This window comes from Miscanthus floridulus, chromosome 16, assembly GCF_019320115.1.
Source record: "Miscanthus floridulus cultivar M001 chromosome 16, ASM1932011v1, whole genome shotgun sequence".
NCBI classification, from domain to species: Eukaryota; Viridiplantae; Streptophyta; class Magnoliopsida; order Poales; family Poaceae; genus Miscanthus; species Miscanthus floridulus.
The window spans coordinates 40,801,463-40,823,101 of NC_089595.1; the positions used below are offsets into that span (position 1 = coordinate 40,801,463).

Genomic DNA, 21,639 nt, shown 5'->3' on the forward strand with positions numbered 1-21,639 from the left:
GTAGAGAGCACTTGATCCTTGCACGGATCAAGGGAGAGCTACACCCTTGCACGGGTGCTCCAACGAGTACTAGTGGGGAGTGACGACTCTTCGATACCTCGGCAAAACATCGCCGCGTTCCTCATTCTCTCTTTACTTTGTGCATTTACTTTGAGCAATTCAATTCTTGTCATTTACATTCATAGAATTGCCATGTTAGAGTAGGATTAGAATATATGTTGCTAAACTTTTGTGCGGTAGATCAATAGAAACACTTTCTAGGCACAAGGAGTTAGTTGGACTAACCGTATGATTTAATTATTGCAAAGAAATTTTGAATTAGCCCAATTCACATCTTGATCCTTTCTGGAGGAGGGACCTCTTGGACATCTTGATCCTTTCAAATGTGTCGCGGCAGCACTTGTAGTTGTTTACAACACCGACAACAACTCCCGTTCAATTGTAATTGAGGCCAGTCGGTTTCTGTCTGCGTCCAGGTCCTGCCACGCCGTGGGCTATGGTGTGACAGACCTTGCCACGTCACCTGTCAGCGCCCCGGTCGTTGCCACGTCATCCCTGTCGCCACGTCACCATGCATGGCGCGGCACAGGCGTTTTGCCGTGCCAGGGAAATAGGCACGGACAAAAGTGTTAGTTTTGGAGAGAAAAAACAGTGTTAGATTTAAAATTAGTTTACAAAAAGTGTTAAAAATAATAAAAAATTCTAAGAGGAAAATACTATATCATGGTTGATAAGCCCTGATTGAAACCAACAAGCGAACATGTTGTATATTTATTGAACTTGAAACATGGAAGACTTGGGCTCCAGGTCGTTGCAGATTTTTTACTTGGTTATCGTGGCACGTAAAGAAGACTTGATCATCTAGAGAGATGCTCACTTTGTGATGATTAGGAAGATGAGAATCTGATTTGCTCACTACATGTATGTTCTCAAGAGAGGTTTGGCACTCCAGCCTGCCCTTGGTTGGTCTTCAGCAGCAAACCCTTGTACAACTGGACGACTCCAAATCTGTGAGCCGAGTTGATAGACACCATCAGTCCATCACAAAGGCTTCCATTCTCTACGAATAGTTGTTTTGGTGCCTTGGGGCCGATGGGCTAGCAGATTCAGGTGAGGACGAGCTGCCGTGGATTGAAATTTTCAGTTGTTTCTTGCTGTCTTGCAGTGCAAGACAACAAGAGTGCCATTGGGCGCAACAGAAAACTAGATGGAGTAAAAGAACGAAATGGAGGAGGGAGCAATAAACTTGCATGGATTAGCAACTGGTTACTTGCTTATACAGACAGCGGCGGATCCACAGGGGGGGCTGGGGGGCTCCAGCCCCCCTAATTTCTTGATTTCAAGCCTAATCACTGTAGCAAAAGCTTGATTTCACCATTAAATCTTCATGCAAATCAACATCTCCATTGTTTTAGTCCCCCTTATCCCGCATCGTGCATCCGCCACTTTATACAGAGGGTTCGGAGTTCGGACACACACGGTTAGTCGGTTACGTCTCCCTCGCTTCATACAGTCTATAAGTCAGAAGAAAATTACGCAACCTACATTCTTTTGGTAACAGAAGATGGCAGCGGATACAAGGCTAACAACGGTTCTCTCTTTAATTAAGGAATCAAGGAAGGAATAATTATTTATGATCATTACAGATTTGCAGCGCATGACCATGGCCTTGTTCGCTTATAATCCGTACTTTTCAGCTTGTTTTTTCAGCCGAAACAGTGTTTTTCTCTCACAACAAATCAGTTGGAACAATGTTTCGGCATATTTTTTCAGCGAAGCGAACGGAGCCCATGACAAGAAATCATTATTTCAATTAACAGTACGTCCGCGGACACAAAGAAGCTAACGTAAGTTGATGCACCAGCGGAGGCATACTGATGACCACCGAAACCGAAAGCATAGAGCTCCATTGCGCGTGTCGGTGTCCTCCTCACAGTGACAAACGGCCACGGGAGTAGGTCCTTCCTCCATCGTGGCTTGCTTGGGCCGGCCAACAACACAGGCCCTATTCAGCAGGACGGATTGCTGCTGCCGCTGATTCGTAGTGAGAGAAACAGAGCCACAGTTGACACCACGGGACAGCGAGTGAGGAGCCCGATCATAGCAAGTTCCTAAAACAAGGACCACGTAACACACTTGGACCTTTCTCTGTTTGCCGTCTCCAAACGGCATAAGTGCAAAACGAACGCGTGCGCATGAGTCTCAGAAAAAAAAAACAAATCATGAGATATCCACCGTCTGATCAGCGAAGAATGAGACCGCATAGGTCACTCTGTGTACAAATATATACATCATTCAGCCAAGAATGTCTCTCTGTGCCCCATTGGTTCCATCGATTACTAAAAGGTACATCACTTCATCTGAACCTATGTTGGTCGCTTGTTTCCCCGTTGGTCGAACAGGGTAGAGACTCAAAATACTACGTGTTTATGTGGTGGCATCCATTCTCCACGAACTCTACAGCGCCGCTGTTGGAAGAAGGCCAGCAAACGATACATCAATATGAAAATGAGTTGACAAATCCAGTGCTCCAATTGGTATATCACCGTCATAACCCTTTTAAGGTCCAAAATTGTCTTGATTTCTATTCTTCCTCCTCCACCTCAGGTGGCAATGTTGCGCTTTTTGAGCACACAGTGGTGTTATGGAGCTGCTTTATTTTGTCAGCTATGTTACAAGTACCTGGAATTAGATGAGGATTTATCACAACAAATTTCTGTGCATATATTTGAGTCCAAATAATAGGAATGATGTTAATTCTTCAGTATGAGTAGTCCTGACACAGTCGCACATCAAATCTGCTATCAGCAACGATGAAAAGTATGGACATACTAGCCATTTTGCAGTAATTAGAAGTAACAAGCAAAATTGATTCAGACTTCCCTATTTCTATGATTATGACAGATAGTTTCTGAAGACATACTGTTATGGTCGGCAAGACCTATGCTAGGCGAAGTGGCTAGACCTAAGACGGGTCCGGTTCAGGTCCAAGCCGAGTCCCTAAGAGTCCTAGCAGATTTAGTTAGTTGAGAGTTTTTAGAGATTGGGTTCAGATTAGTAGCAGAGTTTGTTAGCTTAATGAGTCAAGTTGTTTCGGCTTGTAAGGACTATAAGAGTCCAACTCTGAGAAGAAAAGAATTAGCCTGGGATTGTGTCACAAAGACACCCTTGGGCGCCTGGCGCTCCCTCCCTGTTCTTTGACCACTCCAGCCGCAGCCCTAATCCCTCCTCGGCAGCACGGCACCGCCGCCTCGACGTCGAGTCTTCAAGCCCCGGCCCCCAATCCACCATAGCTACAACCTCAGGAGCTTAACCCCTAACAACCTGGTATCAGCCTTGATGGCCTCGTCCGGGACCTCGTCAACAGCCGTTCCACCCACCACCGTTTCCCCGTCGCCGTCGTTCCCACCGATCTCCAACCCATCTGCGCCCCTGGTCACGCCGGCCATTGGGGTGTCGCAGCCCATCGCCTCTGCCGGGGCGCTCGTCCCCACCACCACCCTGCCTCTGTCCTCGCAGCCACCACCACCGCCCCAGCTGTACGCCGTCCCCGCCGACACGCTCCAGCAATTCACCAACGCCGTCCAAGGCATCCAGAACCAGCTCGCCTTCATGAACTTCCAGATGGGCGATCTGGCGGCGCGCGTCGGGGCAATCGACGGCCGCGCCCCCCCCCCACGCGGGCGCAGTTTCACCAGGCCGCGTTGCCGGGCTCCGACGGCCGGCCAGCGTCCTCCATGCCGGCGCTCACGGCCTTCAGTTCGTCCGCGCCATCGGCGCCTCTCATGTCGGCCGCGGCTCCCCAGTTCGGTGTGCCGATCACACACATCTCCTTTCCTCACTCGCCGTCCCCCGTGCCGTCCTTCGAGTCCATCGTGGGGGCGGCGCCTGTGTCGACGGCACCCGCGGTGGAGACCCCTCCTCGCCTGCATGTTCCGCCGGCACCGGAGGCTGCATGGGAGGGTCACGTCGTGCCCAAGTATCACAAGCTTGTGTTCCCCACCTTCGACGGGAAGGAGGACCCGCTGGGGTGGTTGAACAAATGCGAGCAATTTTTCCAGGGCCATCAGACGCGCCACGCCGACCGGGTCTGGCTCGCGTCCTACCACCTCACCGGAGTCGCGCAGCAATGGTACCTGGTCCTCGAGGCCGATTCCGGCAGACCGCTGTGGGAGGAGTTCCGCACGCTGTGCCATCAGCGGTTTGGGCCTCCCCTGAGCACCAACCATCTTTCAGATCTGGCCCGGCTGCCGTTCACGTCGACGGTCGACGCTTACATGGAGGCTTTCCAGGCGCGGGCTGCACACGCTGGACGTCTCTCCCCAGGGCAGAAGGCGAAGCTCTTCACGGGTGGCCTGCCCGATCATATCCGCGTCGACGTGGAACTCCATGACCCACAGGACCTGCAACGCGCCATGCACCTGGCCCGCGCCTACGAACGCCGGAACGCGCCGGCCCAGCTCGCTCTGCCTGCACCACCGCGACGTCGACCGGCCGGATCGACGCCGGCCCTGACCGGCCCGGCCGGCACGACGTCCTCTTCGGGTTCTTCATCGACATCGGCGCCTCGGGCCTTCAAGCGCCTTACACCCGAGGAGATGGCGGAGCGTCGAAAGCTAGGCCTCTGCTACAACTGTGACGAACCCTACGTCCGGGGCCACAAGTGCGCCCGGCTGTTCTTCCTCGAGGCGGCCGATTACATCGTCGAAGAACCGGACGATCATGACGACGCCGACACCCCGCTGGCCGCCGACCCGCCGTTCGACCCCGACAAGCCGCTGATTTCGCTCTCGGCGATCACCGGCATACGGTCCGAGGAGACGATGCAACTCCGTGTGCAGGTGGGGCCGCACGAACTCACTGCTCTGCTGGACTCGGGCTCTACTCATAACTTCATCAGCCGAGCTGCGGCGCGGCGCGCGGAGATCCACTTCCAGGACAGCGAAGGCGCTCATGTCGTCGTGGCTAATGGAGATCGCGTCAGGTGTCGCGGCATCGCACGCGACGTCGGTCTCCGGATAGGGGCCGAAGCCTTCATGGTCGAGTGCTACGCCATCCCGTTGGACTCCTGCGACCTGGTCCTCGGCACTTGGCTCCGCACCCTCGGCCCTATCCTTTGGGACTTTGCCAACCTATGCATGGAGTTCACGTTCAAGGGCCGCCGCGTGCTGTGGCGTGGAGTCGGCTCGCCGCGCACTGCGGCTGCAGCCGCTTCGCCGCAGCGGCTCCAGGTGATCCGGGGGTTCTCGGCCAAGGGGACAGAGCCTACCGTCCTCGAGCGCTTGCTGGACTCCTACGCCGATGTGTTCGCACCGCCGACCGGGTTGCCTCCACCACGCGCGTGTGACCACAGGATACACCTTAAGCCGGCCACAGAACCAGTTGCGGTGTGTCCTTATCGCTATCCGCAATTGCAAAAGGACGAGCTGGAGAAGCAATGTGAAGAGATGCTGCAGCAGGGAACGATCCGCGCCAGTACGTCCCCATTCTCGGCACCGGTCCTGCTCGTCAAGAAGCAAGACGGATCGTGGAGGTTTTGCGTGGACTACCGCGCCCTCAACGCGGTCACTGTGAAGGACAAGTTCCCCATACCGGTCGTCGAGGAGTTGCTGGACGAGCTCCATGGTGCAAAGTTTTTCACGAAGCTCGACCTCCGTTCGGGGTATCACCAAGTGCGCGTTCACCCGGAAGATGTGGCCAAAACGGCGTTCCGCACTCACCATGGCCATTTTGAATTTTTCGTCATGCCGTTCGGCCTCTCCAACGCGCCGTCGACGTTCCAGGCCCTGATGAACATGGTGCTGAAACCCTTTCTCCGCCGGTGCGTGCTCGTATTCTTCGACGACATCCTCGTCTACAGCGCCTCGTGGACGGAACACCTTCTTCAGCTGCGCGCCGTCCTCGAGGTGTTGCGCGCCCATCGGCTCCACCTCAAGAGGTCCAAGTGCTCCTTCGCGGCGCCAACAGTTCACTACTTGGGACACGTGATCTCGCATGCGGGGGTCGCCATGGACGTCTCCAAGGTCGCGGCAGTGCAGTCTTGGCCGCAGCCGAGGTCTGCCCGTGGCCTTCGTGGATTCCTTGGCTTGGCAGGATACTACAGGCGCTTCATCAAGGATTATGGTACCCTCGCCGCGCCTCTGACCAACCTCCTGCGCAAGAATGCGTTCCTGTGGACAGAGGCGGCGGACGCGGCGTTTGCGGCATTGAAGACGGCGCTCTCCGCAGCTCCGGTCCTGCACCTCCCGGACTTCGACAACGAGTTCTTCGTCGACTGCGACGCGTCGGGCTCCGACTTTGGGGCGGTCCTGCATCAAGGCGCCGGCCGTTCGCGGCGCGTGAGTTGATCGGCCTGGTGCAGGCCGTTCGACATTGGCGGCCCTACTTATGGGGCCGCTCCTTCGTTGTCCGCACCGATCACTACGCCTTGAAGTTCCTCCTCGACCAGCGCCTGTCCACGATTCCCCAGAACCACTGGATTAGTAAGCTCATGGGTTATGATTTCAGGATTGAGTTCCGGCCAGGGCGCTTCAACGTCGTCGCGGATGCGCTTTCCCGGCGAGATGGCGACGCACCCCTGCTGGCCGCGCTGCCTCTAGCCGCGCTGGTCCTCGCGGCAATCTCCGTTCCCACATTCCAGCTCTTCGACCAGCTCCGGCGCGAGGTGACCGCGTCGGACGAGCTGCGAGCGCTCCGCGACGAGGTGGCCTCAGGCGCGCGTGGCACAGACTGGGCGCTGCAAGACGGCCTCCTCCTCTACAAGGGCCGCGTCTACGTCCCAGCGACCTCCTCGGTCTTCGACGACGTTCTGCAGCTAGCCCACACCAACGCGCATGAAGGCATCCAAAAGACGTTGCAGCGGCTCCGGACCGAATTTTTCGTCGAGCATGATCGCCGCGTCGTCCATGACTACGTGCGGGCGTGTGCGACGTGTCAACGCAACAAGACAGAGGCGATGCACCCGGCCGGCTTGCTACAGCCCCTGCCGGTGCCATCGCGTGTTTGGGCCGACATTGCCATGGACTTCGTCGAGGCGCTTCCCAAAGTCCACGGCAAGAGCGTCATCCTCACCGTCGTCGATCGCTTCTCCAAGTACGCCCACTTCATTCCGTTGGGCCACCCGTACACGGCTTCCTCCGTCGCCCGCGCGTTTTTCCGCGACATCATCCGCCTCCATGGTTTCCCGGACTCCATTGTCAGTGACCGTGATCCGGTCTTCACGGGCCACGTGTGGCGCGATCTGTTCCGTCAGGCGGGCGTTCAACTCCGCATGAGCACCGCCTTCCACCCGCAAACGGATGGACAGTCCGAGGCAGTTAACAAGACGATTGCCATGTACCTTCGTTGCATCACTGGCGATCGTCCCCGGGATTGGCTCGACTGGCTTCCGTGGGCAGAGTTCTGCTACAACACCGCCTACCACTCTGCCCTATGGACGTCGCCCTTCACTGTTGTCTACGGCCGCGCACCGCCGGAGCTCCTGCCCTATGCTCCGGGGGGCGCTCGCACGGATGCTGTGGACGCCCTGCTCGCCAACAGGGATGAATTTCTCGCCGAGGTTCGGGCGCGTCTTCTGCAGGCTCAGGAACATGCGCGACGCTTCTACGATGCCAGGCACCGACCTCTCGAGCTCGCGGTTGGCGATTGGGTGTTGCTCCGTCTGCTTCGCCACAACCAGTCTGTCGCTCCGGGCAGCAAGGGCAAGCTGGGGCCCAAGTATGCTGGGCCGTTCATGGTGCTTGAACGCCTTGGCGAGGTGGCCTATCGTCTCCAGCTGCCGGAGGGTGCCCGAATTCACGACGTTTTTCACGTCGGTGTCCTGAAGCCCTTTCGCGGCACGCCGCCGTCCTCGGTGCCAGCTTTACCGCCGCTACGCCACGGTCGGCCCCTTCTTCAACCAGAGAGGGTGCTGCGTTCCCGCCTTAGTCGCGGGGCGTGGCATGTCCTCGTTCAATGGGCCGACTTGCCGGCCGCCGACGCCACCTGGGAGCCGGTGGAGGAGTTCCGGGCTGCTTACCCGGCGTTCCAGCTCGAGGACGAGCTGTTTCCGAAGGACGGGAGAGATGTTATGGTCGGCAAGACCTATGCTAGGCGAAGTGGCTAGACCTAAGACGGGTCCGGTTCAGGTCCAAGCCGAGTCCCTAAGAGTCCTAGCAGATTTAGTTAGTTGAGAGTTTTTAGAGATTGGGTTCAGATTAGTAGCAGAGTTTGTTAGCTTAATGAGTCAAGTTGTTTCGGCTTGTAAGGACTATAAGAGTCCAACTCTGAGAAGAAAAGAATTAGCCTGGGATTGTGTCACAAAGACACCCTTGGGCGCCTGGCGCTCCCTCCCTGTTCTTTGACCACTCCAGCCGCAGCCCTAACCCCTCCTCGGCAGCACAGCACCGCCGCCTCGACGTCGAGTCTTCAAGCCCCGGCCCCCAATCCACCATAGCTACAACCTCAGGAGCTTAACCCCTAACACATACATACCTGAACATTTCTTACTGTCCCATACAGCAATGGAGGTTGGAGTGCACATTGAATCACACATTGCTCGGTTGTCTTCATGCTTTACATTCATAGCAAGAATCCATGCGCCGATTGTAACATCTTCATAATCAAACATCCTTAAGCTGGAAAATGCACGCATGTATAATTACTATTTCGAGTACACAAGAAACAAACAGCAAAGAGAAGTCATAATAATGGCAAAAATGTTGGACTGAACTAATATTATGTACACTATTACCATGAACCCTATAGTTCTTTTTGCTTTGATAAATAACAAACCCTACAGTTCATTTGGGGCTGATAACACATAACTCTAGTATAATGCAAAATATTGATATCTGGGTGTACCCTGCATATCTTTAACTTACATGCATACAGACCATCTAAATGGCATACCCTAGAAACATGAAATCCTTGGATTAACACACTCCCATGTTAAGGTGAAAAGGAAGGTCAATCCAATTATTCCATGAGTGCAAGCAAAATATGAAAAGTCAGTAGCATGTTGCATGTCTAAGTACAAGCATACTAAAGTTTGGGTGTAAGCTTGTTGGATGCACTTCAGTTTTCCATGTTTTAGGTGAAAAGAGAAGTCACAAAATTAGAAGTGACCAACCTATCACTCTTTGCAGTAGCTAGAGCTTCAACCACCTCAGAAGAAAGAGCATATAGTGAGGCAGAAGCATGCATGAAGTACTCGTTACCCAACAGTTCCCAAGAACTTTCATACCTGAAATTTGAACAGGAACACTTCAAAGAATAGTATTAATGTGAAGGACAAGACAACATCCAGCACATCTTTTTTCTCTCGAAAAAAGCAGCAGAACTGCGCATCATTATATTAAGAAGTAACAATGGGAAAGAACCCATACAACACACCCCAGGCCAGCCAAAAGGCAAGCCCCACGGACACAAACTCACACTCACGCCAACTCATGCCAATGTGGTTTATTGTGTTACAGAAGTTGGGTTTACAGGCTCTTGTTCCTGACTATAGTTCTTGTGGATGGTGGGGACATGCATTCAAAAGGGTGGACAAAGCAGTATAAAAAAGGCTGAAACACTCCGCTCTTTTGCTGGTTTGGGAGCTATGGAAACATCACAATGGTTGCTTATTCAACAGGGCTTCGGGACTTGAAACTTGGTGGTAAGGGCAGTAGTGGAGCGGCGTCACTTATGGTGTGCAGCTGGGGCTAAAGACCTCCATAACATTTTCTAAGGCCTGCTGTCTCAGTTATTTGGTCATCTTTTATTTTGCTCAGTCGCATGCCTGTTCTTTGATTATGGGGGTTTGGTTGTGTTTGTTGTGTCACTTTGTGTTCAGTAAAAAAATAACAACAATGCTACAGATGCAAAAGAGACGTATGCCAATCAATTTAGAAGCCACATATGTCCCAGAATTTGAACTGACCATTTAATTTGTAATACATATTCCCTGGAATAGGAACTGATTAACTGACCATTTCATATTTGGATCATTGACAACTGGTCCCTTCTTCATGCAACCAATGTATGTCTTGTGCTGAGGTCTTTCTTTTGCAAGAAGAGCAGCAAGTCTATCTGCCTTAGAAGTACGAGTCATATAACAGGTCTAAGAAGCAGCAATTGTACAATATAGTCACTAACTTCACCTGGGCGCAGGTAGATATCATCATTAGCTTTGACATAGAATTCTGCATTGAACATGTGGTAAGCTGCTTTGAAAAATGCTAACCTATCAGACAGGTAACAAAAGCGGGACTGATTAGATTAACCACATGTAAGTTCACAGAATCACAGGTACCATACAACGGTAAAAAGTGTACACAAACTTACATCTTCTGTGGGGGCTTTGTGTCCTCATCAGCATCAATAAACAAAAAGTCATGATAAGTATCCGCCTCTTTCTGAAGATCTTCCATTTTATCTTTGTCCTTTAGCCGTCTAGTGACAAACCTAAAAGATAATCCAGTTCCATGTTCTAAACTGCAACACAGAAGAAATGGCCACAGTAAGCCCCCAAAAGCTTCAACATGATACAACATAATTGTTCTTGCACATGAGCACAGATGTCAGAATCCAACTTGGATTCAGGTATTTGAATTGTCCAAAATACAAAAGGACACATGAAGACCGAGTCCAAGAACCCTTTATTCTTGTGCATTCAAAAGTATTACAGCTTTCCCATGCATTGTTTTGTTCAGGAAATATAAGATGCACAAAACGGAACATGGAAATAAGGGGATTAATTCTGTCCATATACAGAAACTATAAGGGCGAGAAAAGGAAAACAGAGAATATTACTAGATTTGGAAGAGATCGATCTATTTTGTCTCACAATCACACACACACTCAAGGCCCAGACTCAGAAACAGTGAATTGTATCTCCGATCACTATGTTGACACTATGCCATAAATGTGATAAGCTGCCAGTAAACAATAAATGGTAGAACATTTTATCCTACTTTTCTCCAGGCCAAGGAGTACAGTAACTAAATACAGAGAGTCATGTAATGGAACATTTCAAGACACATTGCAACACTCAGAACTCCAAAAAAGAAGAAAAAAAAAGAAAAAAAGAAAAAGGAAAGAAAAATAGCTAAACATACTTTCCATAGAGCACATGTACTTTATTTTCAATCACCCAAAAAACATAAATTTGTTTCAAGTGAACTGTTTTGGATTGAAAACCATATTTACTCGGTGGATATGGAATCTCATTTCTTCACTGAGTCTTCATATATACTTTCTGCTATGCATTTCATGATACCTGATATACCAAAATTTGTACTGTACTTCGAACACAGGACGCACTGTACTTCGAACACAGGATGCCTGCTTTGAAATGATTAGAATTGCAATACAAATTAAATTTCAGTTCTAATGATATAATTTATTAATGCCTTGTAAAATGATGGAACCAAATTTGTATGGCTATTTGAAGTTGTCATCACTGCCAGTATGCTCGTTACACCATAACCTCTTTGTTCATGTTAGCAACCATTCATGAGAAGTCAAATTATGGTAAATGGCAACTAGTGGCAGAAATCAATGAATCAAATCGGCCTAGTCAGCAAGACTCACCCCACCCTGCCCGATTGAAAAACTGCATTCTAAAATAGTGAGCATTTGCAATTGGAGCAGATGACCCGGCGATCTAAGCTACAAGCAACCTTATTAGCAGGAAAATGCAAGTAACAGCAAGCGTCTTAACCGATCGCACCATGGTAGCAGCTAGATACTAAAATGCAGCTAGAAGTTTCTAGTATATACGTGACACGAGCAGCAGCAATCTAGATCATGAATCTACCCAGATCCAAAGCTTATGGAAGTGTGCGGAACCTTACGATGTCTTCGGGGTTGGGTGGGAACCAGGTAGCGCGGAGTGCAGCGCGTCGGGCAGCGGAGAAGTTGCCGTGCTCCGTGTGTACGCCAACGACGGCGAGCACCTTCTCCCTGTCGCCGGCGGAGAAGTTGCCGTGCGAGGAGGCCGCTAGGAAGGAGCGGAGCGAGTCCTCGGCGCGGCCGCAGCGGAAGGCGACAGTATGCGGAGGCTGCGGCAGGGGCTGGCGGTTGCGGCTGGTGGAGACGGCGAAGGCAAAGGAGGCGGCGGCGAGGACGAGGCAGGCGACGGCGAAGAAGAGGAGGCGGCGGTTAGCGGAGGAGGGGGACGAGGGGAAGGTGGGGGTGTAGGGCCGGCGCGGCTTGGCCTCGTCATCGGAGCGGCGGTAGGGGAGGAGGTCGTCGTCGTGGTGGCGGTGCTTGGGGTGGTGGAGCGGCATTGCTACGGTTGCTTCTAGATGGTTCTAGAAGGAGAGTGGAGGAACAAGAAGCAGAGGAGGTTGAGTTGGTTTGATCTGATCTGACTGTACGAATAACGTTGCTTTGGGTTTAAGCTACGCTTTTACTTGGACAGTTGTACTTCTATAATCCTTTTGATTGAGCAGTGATTTGAGTATGGCAAATAGCCAATTTTCCTTTTTTTTAACTATTTTGTATAGAAGTCGTAGTATTATGCCTATTTTTTTCATTTAAAATATGGTAAAGACTTTCCTATCTATCAGACGCCTAATTATTTGAGGCCGTTCAGGCGACGGTGCTTGTGCACCAGCCGCGGCTGCACATCGCATCAGACATCCGATGCGGCAGAAACCTTTAGAGTGTTCGGCTGGCTATAAAGCCACGGTTGCTATTTGTATGGCTAATTTTACGAGAGAGAAAAATATTATTCTTCCTCCGTCCCAGAATATCTGTCGTTTTTATTTTTTGAGAAATAATTTTAATAAAATATATGTTAAAAAATATTAATATTTATGATACATAATTAATATCATCAGAAAGATCTTTGAATCTATTTTTTTAATAAATTTATTTGGAGATACAAATGTTGCTAGTATTTTCTACAAATCGCGTCAAATTTGTGGCACGAAAACCCAAAACGACAAATAAATCGAGACAGAGGGAGTACCATGATTTATAAGTTAGCAAATAAGCTAGTCGATGACACAGGGCGCACGCGTGCAAAGTCATGGTACGAGTGGCCCGCGAAAAAAAACCCATGCACATGTAACGCAAAAGCAACACCTACACTAGAGGTTGAAGGCGACGACCAGTCATTCAATCAAAATTCATCGGCTGTAAAGCATCGTCCGATAGATTACTACTTTTCAGACACCTATAAATTAGCATCTTAAAATAAATCCTTCAAACTTGATGGTTTACAAAATAAGTATTCACTACCTCCATCAAATTATGGCTCTGTTCGACAGGACTTATTGCTGCTATAGTTGACTTATTTATTATGAGAGAAAATACTGTTCCATAGCTGAAAAAGTAGAACTGATTCTGGCTTATATGCTCAAGCGAACAGAGCCTATATCATATTTGGTTAAGACCTTGTTTAGTTCCCCCTAAAGTTTATTTCCTATCCCATCGAATATTTAGACACATGCATAAAGTATTAAATATAAACTAAAAAATAACTAATTACACAGTTTACGACTAATTTACGAGACGAATCTTTTAAGCCTAATTAGTCCATGATTCGACAACGTAATGCTACAGTACATATGTATTAATGATGAATTAATTATGCTTAATAAATTCGTCTCATAGATTACTGACGGATTCTGTAATTTATTTTTCTATTAGTATCCAAACACCCATGTAACATCCCAAAACTTTACACATGTTAAGCCCTAAGTTTACATGCTCCTAGAAATGCCGGCTTGCCGCGCTTACTCTGGATTGGGCCAGTGGTATTCGACACAAATGCTCATATTAAAAAATATTGTATGCCTAAATATTGCAAATGGAGTAGCATCCGTCGGTGCAATTATTTGAGCCAAGGTAGCAAAAGGCAGGTGTACACGCAGGCCCTGTTTGCTTCGTTGAAAAAACAGATCAAAACACTGTTCGACTGATTTATTATGAAAAAAAATATTATTCTAATTAAAAAAATAAACTGAAAAAAACAAATTATAAAAGAAGTGAACGGGACCCTATTAACATATAATAAAGAACTAGCCGGACCCGTGCAGTTGCGCGGTGAGAACAGTAAAATGCAGTAGATATATTTAAATTTGTAGACACTGGTACTGGGGATTTAATCACGCCGTGCAATCTTGTGGAACAAATGCAAAGAAGCAGTAATTAAACACTTCAGCCACCTTCTTATTGAAATCCATTGTCATGCTACATGGATCAGGATATTTTCCTTGCGAATTTTGGAAGTGAGCTTTGAAGTATTGGGTGCACAGTTTCAGATTATAATGCACGCACACCAATTTGTGCAGCCTGTCAGATCCTAAACGATTTCTTTTTTTTTTACCAAAACAAATGCCCTCCGGTTTCTGAGAGCAACCACAATGTGCTCCAAAAGTAGTTCACAGAGACTAAATTATTCCATATGAACTATCGCCATAGAGTAGTCCATAAGGCTATCACTGACACCACCACTCAAAATACAAGACCCATTTATCCTTTGGACAGCGCTATAGACAAAATGTTCAATAACTATTCAGCACCTTCTCCAACAACAAGACCCCAAAAAGAATCCTTTCTGCAAATAGATTTTCAGGAGAGAGGATGCTCATATTTGAGTTGTGCCTCTCAGCAACCCAAAATAGATCTCCCATATATGTACTTTGTTGAAGACTGATTTTGAATCTCTTGCTACCCATTTTAGGTTTAGGTGTCCATGTGGGTTCCTTATTGGAGCCGGTATAACAAAAGCAGACCCCCCATAAGCAATAAAAAAATATTACTCTCTCCATCTCTCTTCCTTGATTCCTGCCATCTATAGACTATTTGAACATTTTACATGGTAGCAATAGAAATAGTTATGGACTACTGTTTGGAGACCCACCCATATAGACTACTTGGTCTAAATACAGTGTGGTTGCTCTGACACCCACTTGACGATGTGCATTGCGAGACAATGCGTCTTGCAATCCTTTGTAATTCAGGAAACTGCCCTACATAAGAACACTACCAGTCAGGTCCAGTTAATTTGGAAAAAGTTAACTCGCAGCAGCTTACAGAGGACATGATCAGTATGAGACACTTTATTTCAGAGATATAAGTTGCACACTAACAGGAGTAACAGCAGATCAATACCTGCGCTGGTTTTGCCATTTAGTGCCGATCACCGAGCTTCTGGATCTCGAAGTAACCCTCTCAGAGTTAGGCAGCGGACAGCATGCAACTATTGAAGGTTAACACATTCATTAATTTTCCTTATAAGTTGTATTAAATATTAAAAGTCCCTGCTCACATGAAAAAGGAAAGAGAGCAGCAGCAAACTTCTCTACTTGTATAAAGGGTCTGCCCCATTGAATCCTGAATTGTTTTCTTATTTTGTATTACAAATTTAAACTCAAACAAATATTAGTAATATAAAGTACCATACAATTCAACAGAATATATGACTGGCTTACTTTATACTCCTACATAACATGGGTAGCCGATTATTTTTCAGGTTCAATGATACTCTAAAGTGGGTTACTGTGTTATGGTCTTAACATTCTCAGCATGCAATGAACCATATGTCAATGTTATTAATAAGACCATATAAGGGGCCTTGTGGCGCCCTTAAAAATGATAAGCTGATTTGACATATGTAGAACTGCTATATGTAGTACTGCACAGTACAGGACTCATATTTGCAAAACTGACTACATTCTAGAATGCAGAAAAATAGGCAAATAGGCATCATTAATTTACAGCAACAAAGGGTAGAATGAAGATCTTTGCAAGGCGAGCAAGAAAATAGGTAGAAGAGCTATACCCAGAAAAAATGTCATGTGTAGTAGCTCCAGATCAGTAGCTTCTGAACGCAGCTGCTCTTGTCTGGTTCCAATGGGCGTAATAATGTCTCTGGCATGTGCAACCAATGGAAGAGCGAACTGCATCAGATGCTGATACCTGCACATTCATCATGTTCCATGTTCACAATACCAAATTTCATGTAAATTTGAATTCATTTATTATATGAAAATAGCACCAGGAGCAAGAGCAAAAAGGAGAATATCTACAGGTTCAGCATAACTTGTGGCAGCTTGAAAATGATGTCCCCATTCCCTATTGCACTTACCGGTACCATAAAGTGAGGAAATGACCTGTTAAAGCTCCGTCTCCAGTGAACAGCCTTGCAAGGCATAAGTCCGTGAGTTTTTGACAACGTAGCAATAGTGAATAGAAGATTAGCCCCTACAAAGAATTCAATAAATAAACAGGACACAGAATGAAGGCAGGTACACCTTTCTTTTGTTGATCAACATAGCGTAGGACATAGAAATTGAATATGTCCATTTCCATCCTTTTTTATGCAGAAATGCGGGGACGTTTATTTGGCTAGTAACAAAAACTATTGTAGAGACAAATCACCGAACACGTAGTGTGCACCATCCATAAATGGATTTTTAGTAGATGAAATTAGAGAGAGATAACCACTGAACGTCCAGACCTAGGTCAGGCTGCCTATTGCTTTTGTGAGTAAATTACCACCAGTAGATGGACACTAATTTGCAAGAGGTAGATAGCAGCTCGCAGAGTTAGATGGCAGGCTCACCAGGGTGGCTATTGCTTTGTAAATTACCACCAAATCAATTGTTGATGCAGCTGCCAAAAAAAGAAAAACACAGTGATGAGATCGCAATACGGGTGTACCAAATCGACAAAGCAAGTATGAGATCTTACCAAGGTTTTAAATCTCCGCTATAGCCTCCGCTATCTTCGGCTATAGCTGTTTGGGAGGATTTAACTAAGTTTTTTCATGTTGAGGTTAGCCCTTAGCTGCCGCTATAGCCCGCTATATCCGGCTATAGCATGTTTTCGGACGTAGAAAGCTAAATGGCTTAGCCGCCTATTTACCAATCCGAATCAATTAGTCGTAGAATCCGTCGCGGTGGAGGCGCGGGCGAGACGTAGAGTATGTCACGGCAGCGCAGGCGAGCGCAGCCAGTCCTAGGACACGTCGCGGCGCGCGGGGGTGACGGCGGGCAACTGTAGGGCAGGTCGAGGAGGTGGCGCGGATGAAGCCGGCCAACCCTAGGACGCACAGGTAAGGCCCGCCGGCAGCCGTAGGGCACGCGCCGCGGCGGCGAAGGCTGGGGAGCTGCGCCGAGAAGACGCAGAAGCTTGGCCGGACAGGACGCCGAGCGGAGGCGGCGCGGCCATGCGGGAGGCGACTGAGGACGGGGAGAGGCGGAGGGAAGCGTGGCGGAGAGAGGCCGGGAGAAGCTCAATGCGGCTGCTGCGGTGGCGGAGGAAGTGCAGCGTGGCGTCGCGGCATGCGTGCTGCGGGAGCGGTCCTGTTTTCACTTTTTTGCCGTGGCATCGTGGGGGGCTGGGTAGATGAGGCCGGAATCTGGTGGAAGGTTCCAGGCAGTGGTCTGGTGGGCGTTGATCAGAGATCGGAGGGATAGGAAAAGCGGGTGATGTGGCCTCTTCAGGAACAAATTAGTGAGTATACAGGCTGTTCGGCGGGCCTGGCCCAGCCACCGGCTATTCTCAGCAGCCAACAGCATAAGCTGGTTTTAAAATTTCAAATTCAAATTGAATATAGGCGTCAACAATAGGTGGTTTCATATAATGGCGCCAAACCATAATGCACGTAAGGTTGTTTACAACACATTTATAATCCGTAATACACAATTATAAGTTACATATTCAACCAACAATTTACTGTTCCATCTATACAACATACATACAATCTAGCTAGGTCCATCTGGTCCATTTGACAACAACAACAATAATTTACAGTCTAGTTGTGTCTGTTATACTTCCATGTGGTCCATTTGACAACAACAAAAAGACAGTATGGTCGGAAGGAGAAAGAAGTGCGTCAAACCACAATGCACGTAAGGTTGTTTACAACACATTTATAATCCGTAATACACAATTATAAGTTACATGTTCAACCAACAATTTACTGTTCCATCCATACAACACACATACAATCTAGCTAGGTCTATTTGGTCCATTTGACAACAACAACAACAACAATTTACAGTCTAGTTGTGTCTGTCATACTTCCATGTGGTCCATTTGACAATAACAAAAAGACAGTAAGGTCGGAAGGAGAAAGAAGTTTATCGGGTGGCATGAAACTTCACCACTACCAACAGCATAAGAGCGCCCAGAGCCAACATCACCTTCTTCGTATCATCAAACAAAAAGATTATGAAGAACATAACATAACTGGAAAAACTGTCAGTGCAAGTTCAATGCAGGGATTCAGTTCATGATATTTTTTGCTACAGGCCCCGTACAAGAATGTGATTAAAACAAACATTACAAGAAGCCTAGCATGACCAATTTCATGTCCCTGCCTCAAATGTGCTATCACTCTGTTGAAGCTAAGCCACTCAGGAAGAACAGGCAGACCTTGGTCAATGTTGAAAACAAACTACAATGAACCGTGATAGCAGGAGATAAACAATGATGGCTACAAAAATTGCCAAGTTGGGGAAGGAATAAGCATTGATGCCAACCATTATAGAGCTGTGGTCTCCAGAATCTGTGTAGATACTTTCAAACTTAGCTAGCAGAGTATCATCATAATCATGCCCAAAGCAATGCAACGAGACAAACATCAGGTGGAAATCTTAACTCAACAATTATACTAACTGTGTTAGAATCTTTCATGTGAAACTAAGGAAATAAGACAATGAGAATGGAGACCTGGCAGTAAATTGCCTCTTATAGAAATCCCTGATGACTGGAGTGGAGTGTCTTCTAACTCGATTCACAAGAACTTGTACAACATTTACTAGTCATATGCAAGGTACAATTCGACAATAATGAACAATTGCCTTTTACTGCAGTGGAGATACAACAAATACTCTCTTAGGACATAAAATAGCAGACATAAGGACAAAATCACAAAGTATCAAAGTTCACAGCTGAGCTCCTTACCTCTTCCCAGTTGCTATTAAGAAATACATCCATAGTCAACAAGCCTAACCAGAAACCTTGGATAAACCAGCAGGAGCTTCTAACCACTGATTCACTATGGGTAGTCAACAAGCAAAACCCAAGTTATGGCAGCTGGTATGGTATATCAGATAACATGTAACTCCATGTATCTAGCAATTCAACATAGGTAATCAGCAAGCAAACGCAAGCAATGGAGGCTAGTATATGAGACAACATCGAGCTCCAAGTACCTACCGACTAAAAGGATACACAAGAGAGGCAGTGACCATTTGCAGATTCAGCAGCAATATGCCCGGACAAGTCAACAGGCACAGAAAGATCCCTAGGCTAAGAAATGTGTAGATGAGCCTACAGTATGTATTCAGTAAAACAACCAGTTCCACAGTATGTACTCTGAAATATTGAAAGGCATAAATTTTATAAAGCAAAGCAACCAGTTCCACAGGTTCACATGTTTGAGGTGTAAAACAACCAGTTCCACAGGTTCACATGTTTAAGGTGTAATCAACTATGCAAAGAAAAGCTTAGTATACTTACATTTATCTAATTTTAATTTTGAGGTGCTAATGTTTGAGGAGTAATTAACTACCACAATTCAGTACTATAAACAGCAGGCAGATATATAGGAAGTAGCTGCATTACCTCAACTTTCCTAAATTAGATACCACTCCACACAACCATATATATTAACTCCCTAACTCCAAAGGTTAGGGTTCCCCAATTTAGCTCAACCCACTCCGGCAGCTCATACGAAGGTGGATCAGCTCCGTACTTAAGCATCCACAAGTAATTTTCTAAAGCAAAGCATAAAATGATTATCATAGCCTGCTTCTTCCTCTTGCAGTATGGCACCCCATTCATAATATGCCAACGTTCTTTCAAGCCCCCAAACCTCCTTTCAATGACATTTCGCAACTTCGCATGAATATAGTTGAATTTTTCCTCCCGCTGCAACTGATGTGAAAGGATCAAGATGCCCAAGAGGGGGGGGTTGAATTGGGCTAATTCTAAAATTCTTTGCAATAATTAAACCCTACACTTAGCTCACTTCACCCCTTGTGCCTAGAATGTGTTCCTATTGTTCTACCGCACAAAAGTTTTGCACCCTAAGTTCCAATCCTACTCTAGCATGACAATTTTAAGAATGTAAAGACAAGAATTGAATTGCTCAAATGTAAATGTTTAAAGTAAAGTGAGGAGAAGGAATGCGGCGATGTTTTGCCAATGTCCGGTCAGCACTGACTCTGACCTATGTCTGGTCAGCACTGACTGGACGCTTCCGGTCATGAAAACTGGTCTCTGGAACCTTACTAATGTTGACCGGACGCTGACGCCCAGAGTCCGGTCACTTCACTATTCAGCATCCGGTCAGTTACCGGATCCTAACCAACGTCCGATCAGCACTGACCGGATGCGTCCGATCAGGAATTTCCCTCTCTAGAACCTCTCTGGAGTTGGCTAGACTCTGGCACCCAGCATCTGGTCACTTTTCACTCAGTGTCCGATCGCAACTAGATGGCTCCAGTTGATCAAATGAACTGATCGGACTCACCCTTCAGCGTCCGATCACAACTAGACCAGCGTCCGATCAGTCATTTGACCCTCCATTCACTTTCAACTTGAAATCATATGTGAATGAAGTTTGCTCTAATTGATCTTAGGGCTACTCTTGAGCTACCTAGTGCTAGATTTGACAAGTGTGCACCACACCTAACCCACTAGACTCACCTAGGTCAAGTTACTAGTCCATACCCCTTAATAGTACGACCAAAGGAAAAAACAAATTCCTAAACTACTCTAAGTGCCTCTTCAACACCAAACGACACTTAGAACTAGTCCATCCTTAACCTTGTCGTCCATCCTTTGAAAACCAAAACGATTTCCATCGTAGGGGCATGACAACCATGATTGCCCAATCAATTGCCATTACCATGACCTAACTTAATTATCTCTACAAAACACACGTTAGTCATAGTAATCTCGTATTGTCATTAATCACCGAAACCCAACTAGGGCCCTAGATGCTTTCAATCTCTCCCTTTTTGGTGATTGATGACAATACAACCTCGAGTATTTGTAAGAGATAAAGTTTTCAACATGCTTGGTTCATATAAGCTTTTGACAATAAGAGCAAAGGTGTTAGACATGCTTATATGACCCAAGCCAACATGGTGTACTCAATAGATATGAAATAAGCATGAGTACAAGAAATAAAGCTCATTTGAATCGGAGTAAAATGCGGAAGCAAAGCAAATGAGCATAATGAAGTGACATGGCATATATATAGATCAAAGTAGAGAGCACACATGTCACATATTACATAAATATCACAATCACACGTTTGTAGTTCAATGCATGAAAGTAAACGTGAATGCATAATAATGTATCACGCATAAAAAGCCAAAAGTAATAAATCATAAGCTCCCCCTAGATATAGCGCTCCCCCTAGATCTAACATACTTGATGCCTCTCCCCCTCTGGCGTCAAGCACCAAAACCTAAGGGTCGGTTGGCGGGGCAGGAGTAGATGAGTCATATGCTGAGGTGCGGTGAGCGATCTGAAACTGTGTAGCATCATCCTCTGATCCAGAGCTCTGAGCAATCTGACCCTCTATCGCTGGAAGTGAAGCTGAAGTGATCTAGGTCTGCTCTAGGACTGGCACGGCCTGTGACTCTGCAGGTATCACTATAGCAGGTGGCTCTGATGATGCAACAGATGATAGGAGCA

General features: G+C 47.3%; 1 protein-coding gene and 1 long non-coding RNA gene across 6 annotated transcripts; both read right to left on the minus strand.

The window, feature by feature from the left end:
* Positions 1–2,236: 2,236 nt before the first annotated feature.
* On the minus strand, positions 2,237–12,334 carry LOC136512772 (probable beta-1,3-galactosyltransferase 12). Its single transcript, XM_066506768.1, has 7 exons — positions 11,815–12,334; positions 10,309–10,458; positions 10,125–10,207; positions 9,954–10,053; positions 9,110–9,223; positions 8,473–8,615; positions 2,237–2,682 (listed from the first exon to the last, which is right to left on the minus strand). The coding sequence occupies exons 1-7, from the start codon at positions 12,252–12,254 to the stop codon at positions 2,585–2,587; spliced, it is 1,128 nt and encodes a 375-aa protein (XP_066362865.1). The 5' UTR covers positions 12,255–12,334; the 3' UTR covers positions 2,237–2,584.
* A 1,847-nt stretch (positions 12,335–14,181) lies between these two features.
* On the minus strand, positions 14,182–17,296 carry LOC136512022 (uncharacterized). 5 transcript variants are annotated; one of them, XR_010772952.1, is made up of 6 exons: positions 16,672–17,296; positions 16,544–16,593; positions 16,067–16,182; positions 15,761–15,897; positions 15,091–15,178; positions 14,183–14,948 (listed from the first exon to the last, which is right to left on the minus strand). It is a non-coding gene; the product is annotated as an uncharacterized lncRNA (long non-coding RNA). The 5 variants fall into 5 exon arrangements; XR_010772951.1 differs by having other exon boundaries at positions 14,182–14,948; positions 15,761–16,182; XR_010772950.1 differs by having other exon boundaries at positions 14,188–14,948; positions 16,067–16,593.
* Between the last annotated feature and the right edge of the window lie 4,343 nt (positions 17,297–21,639).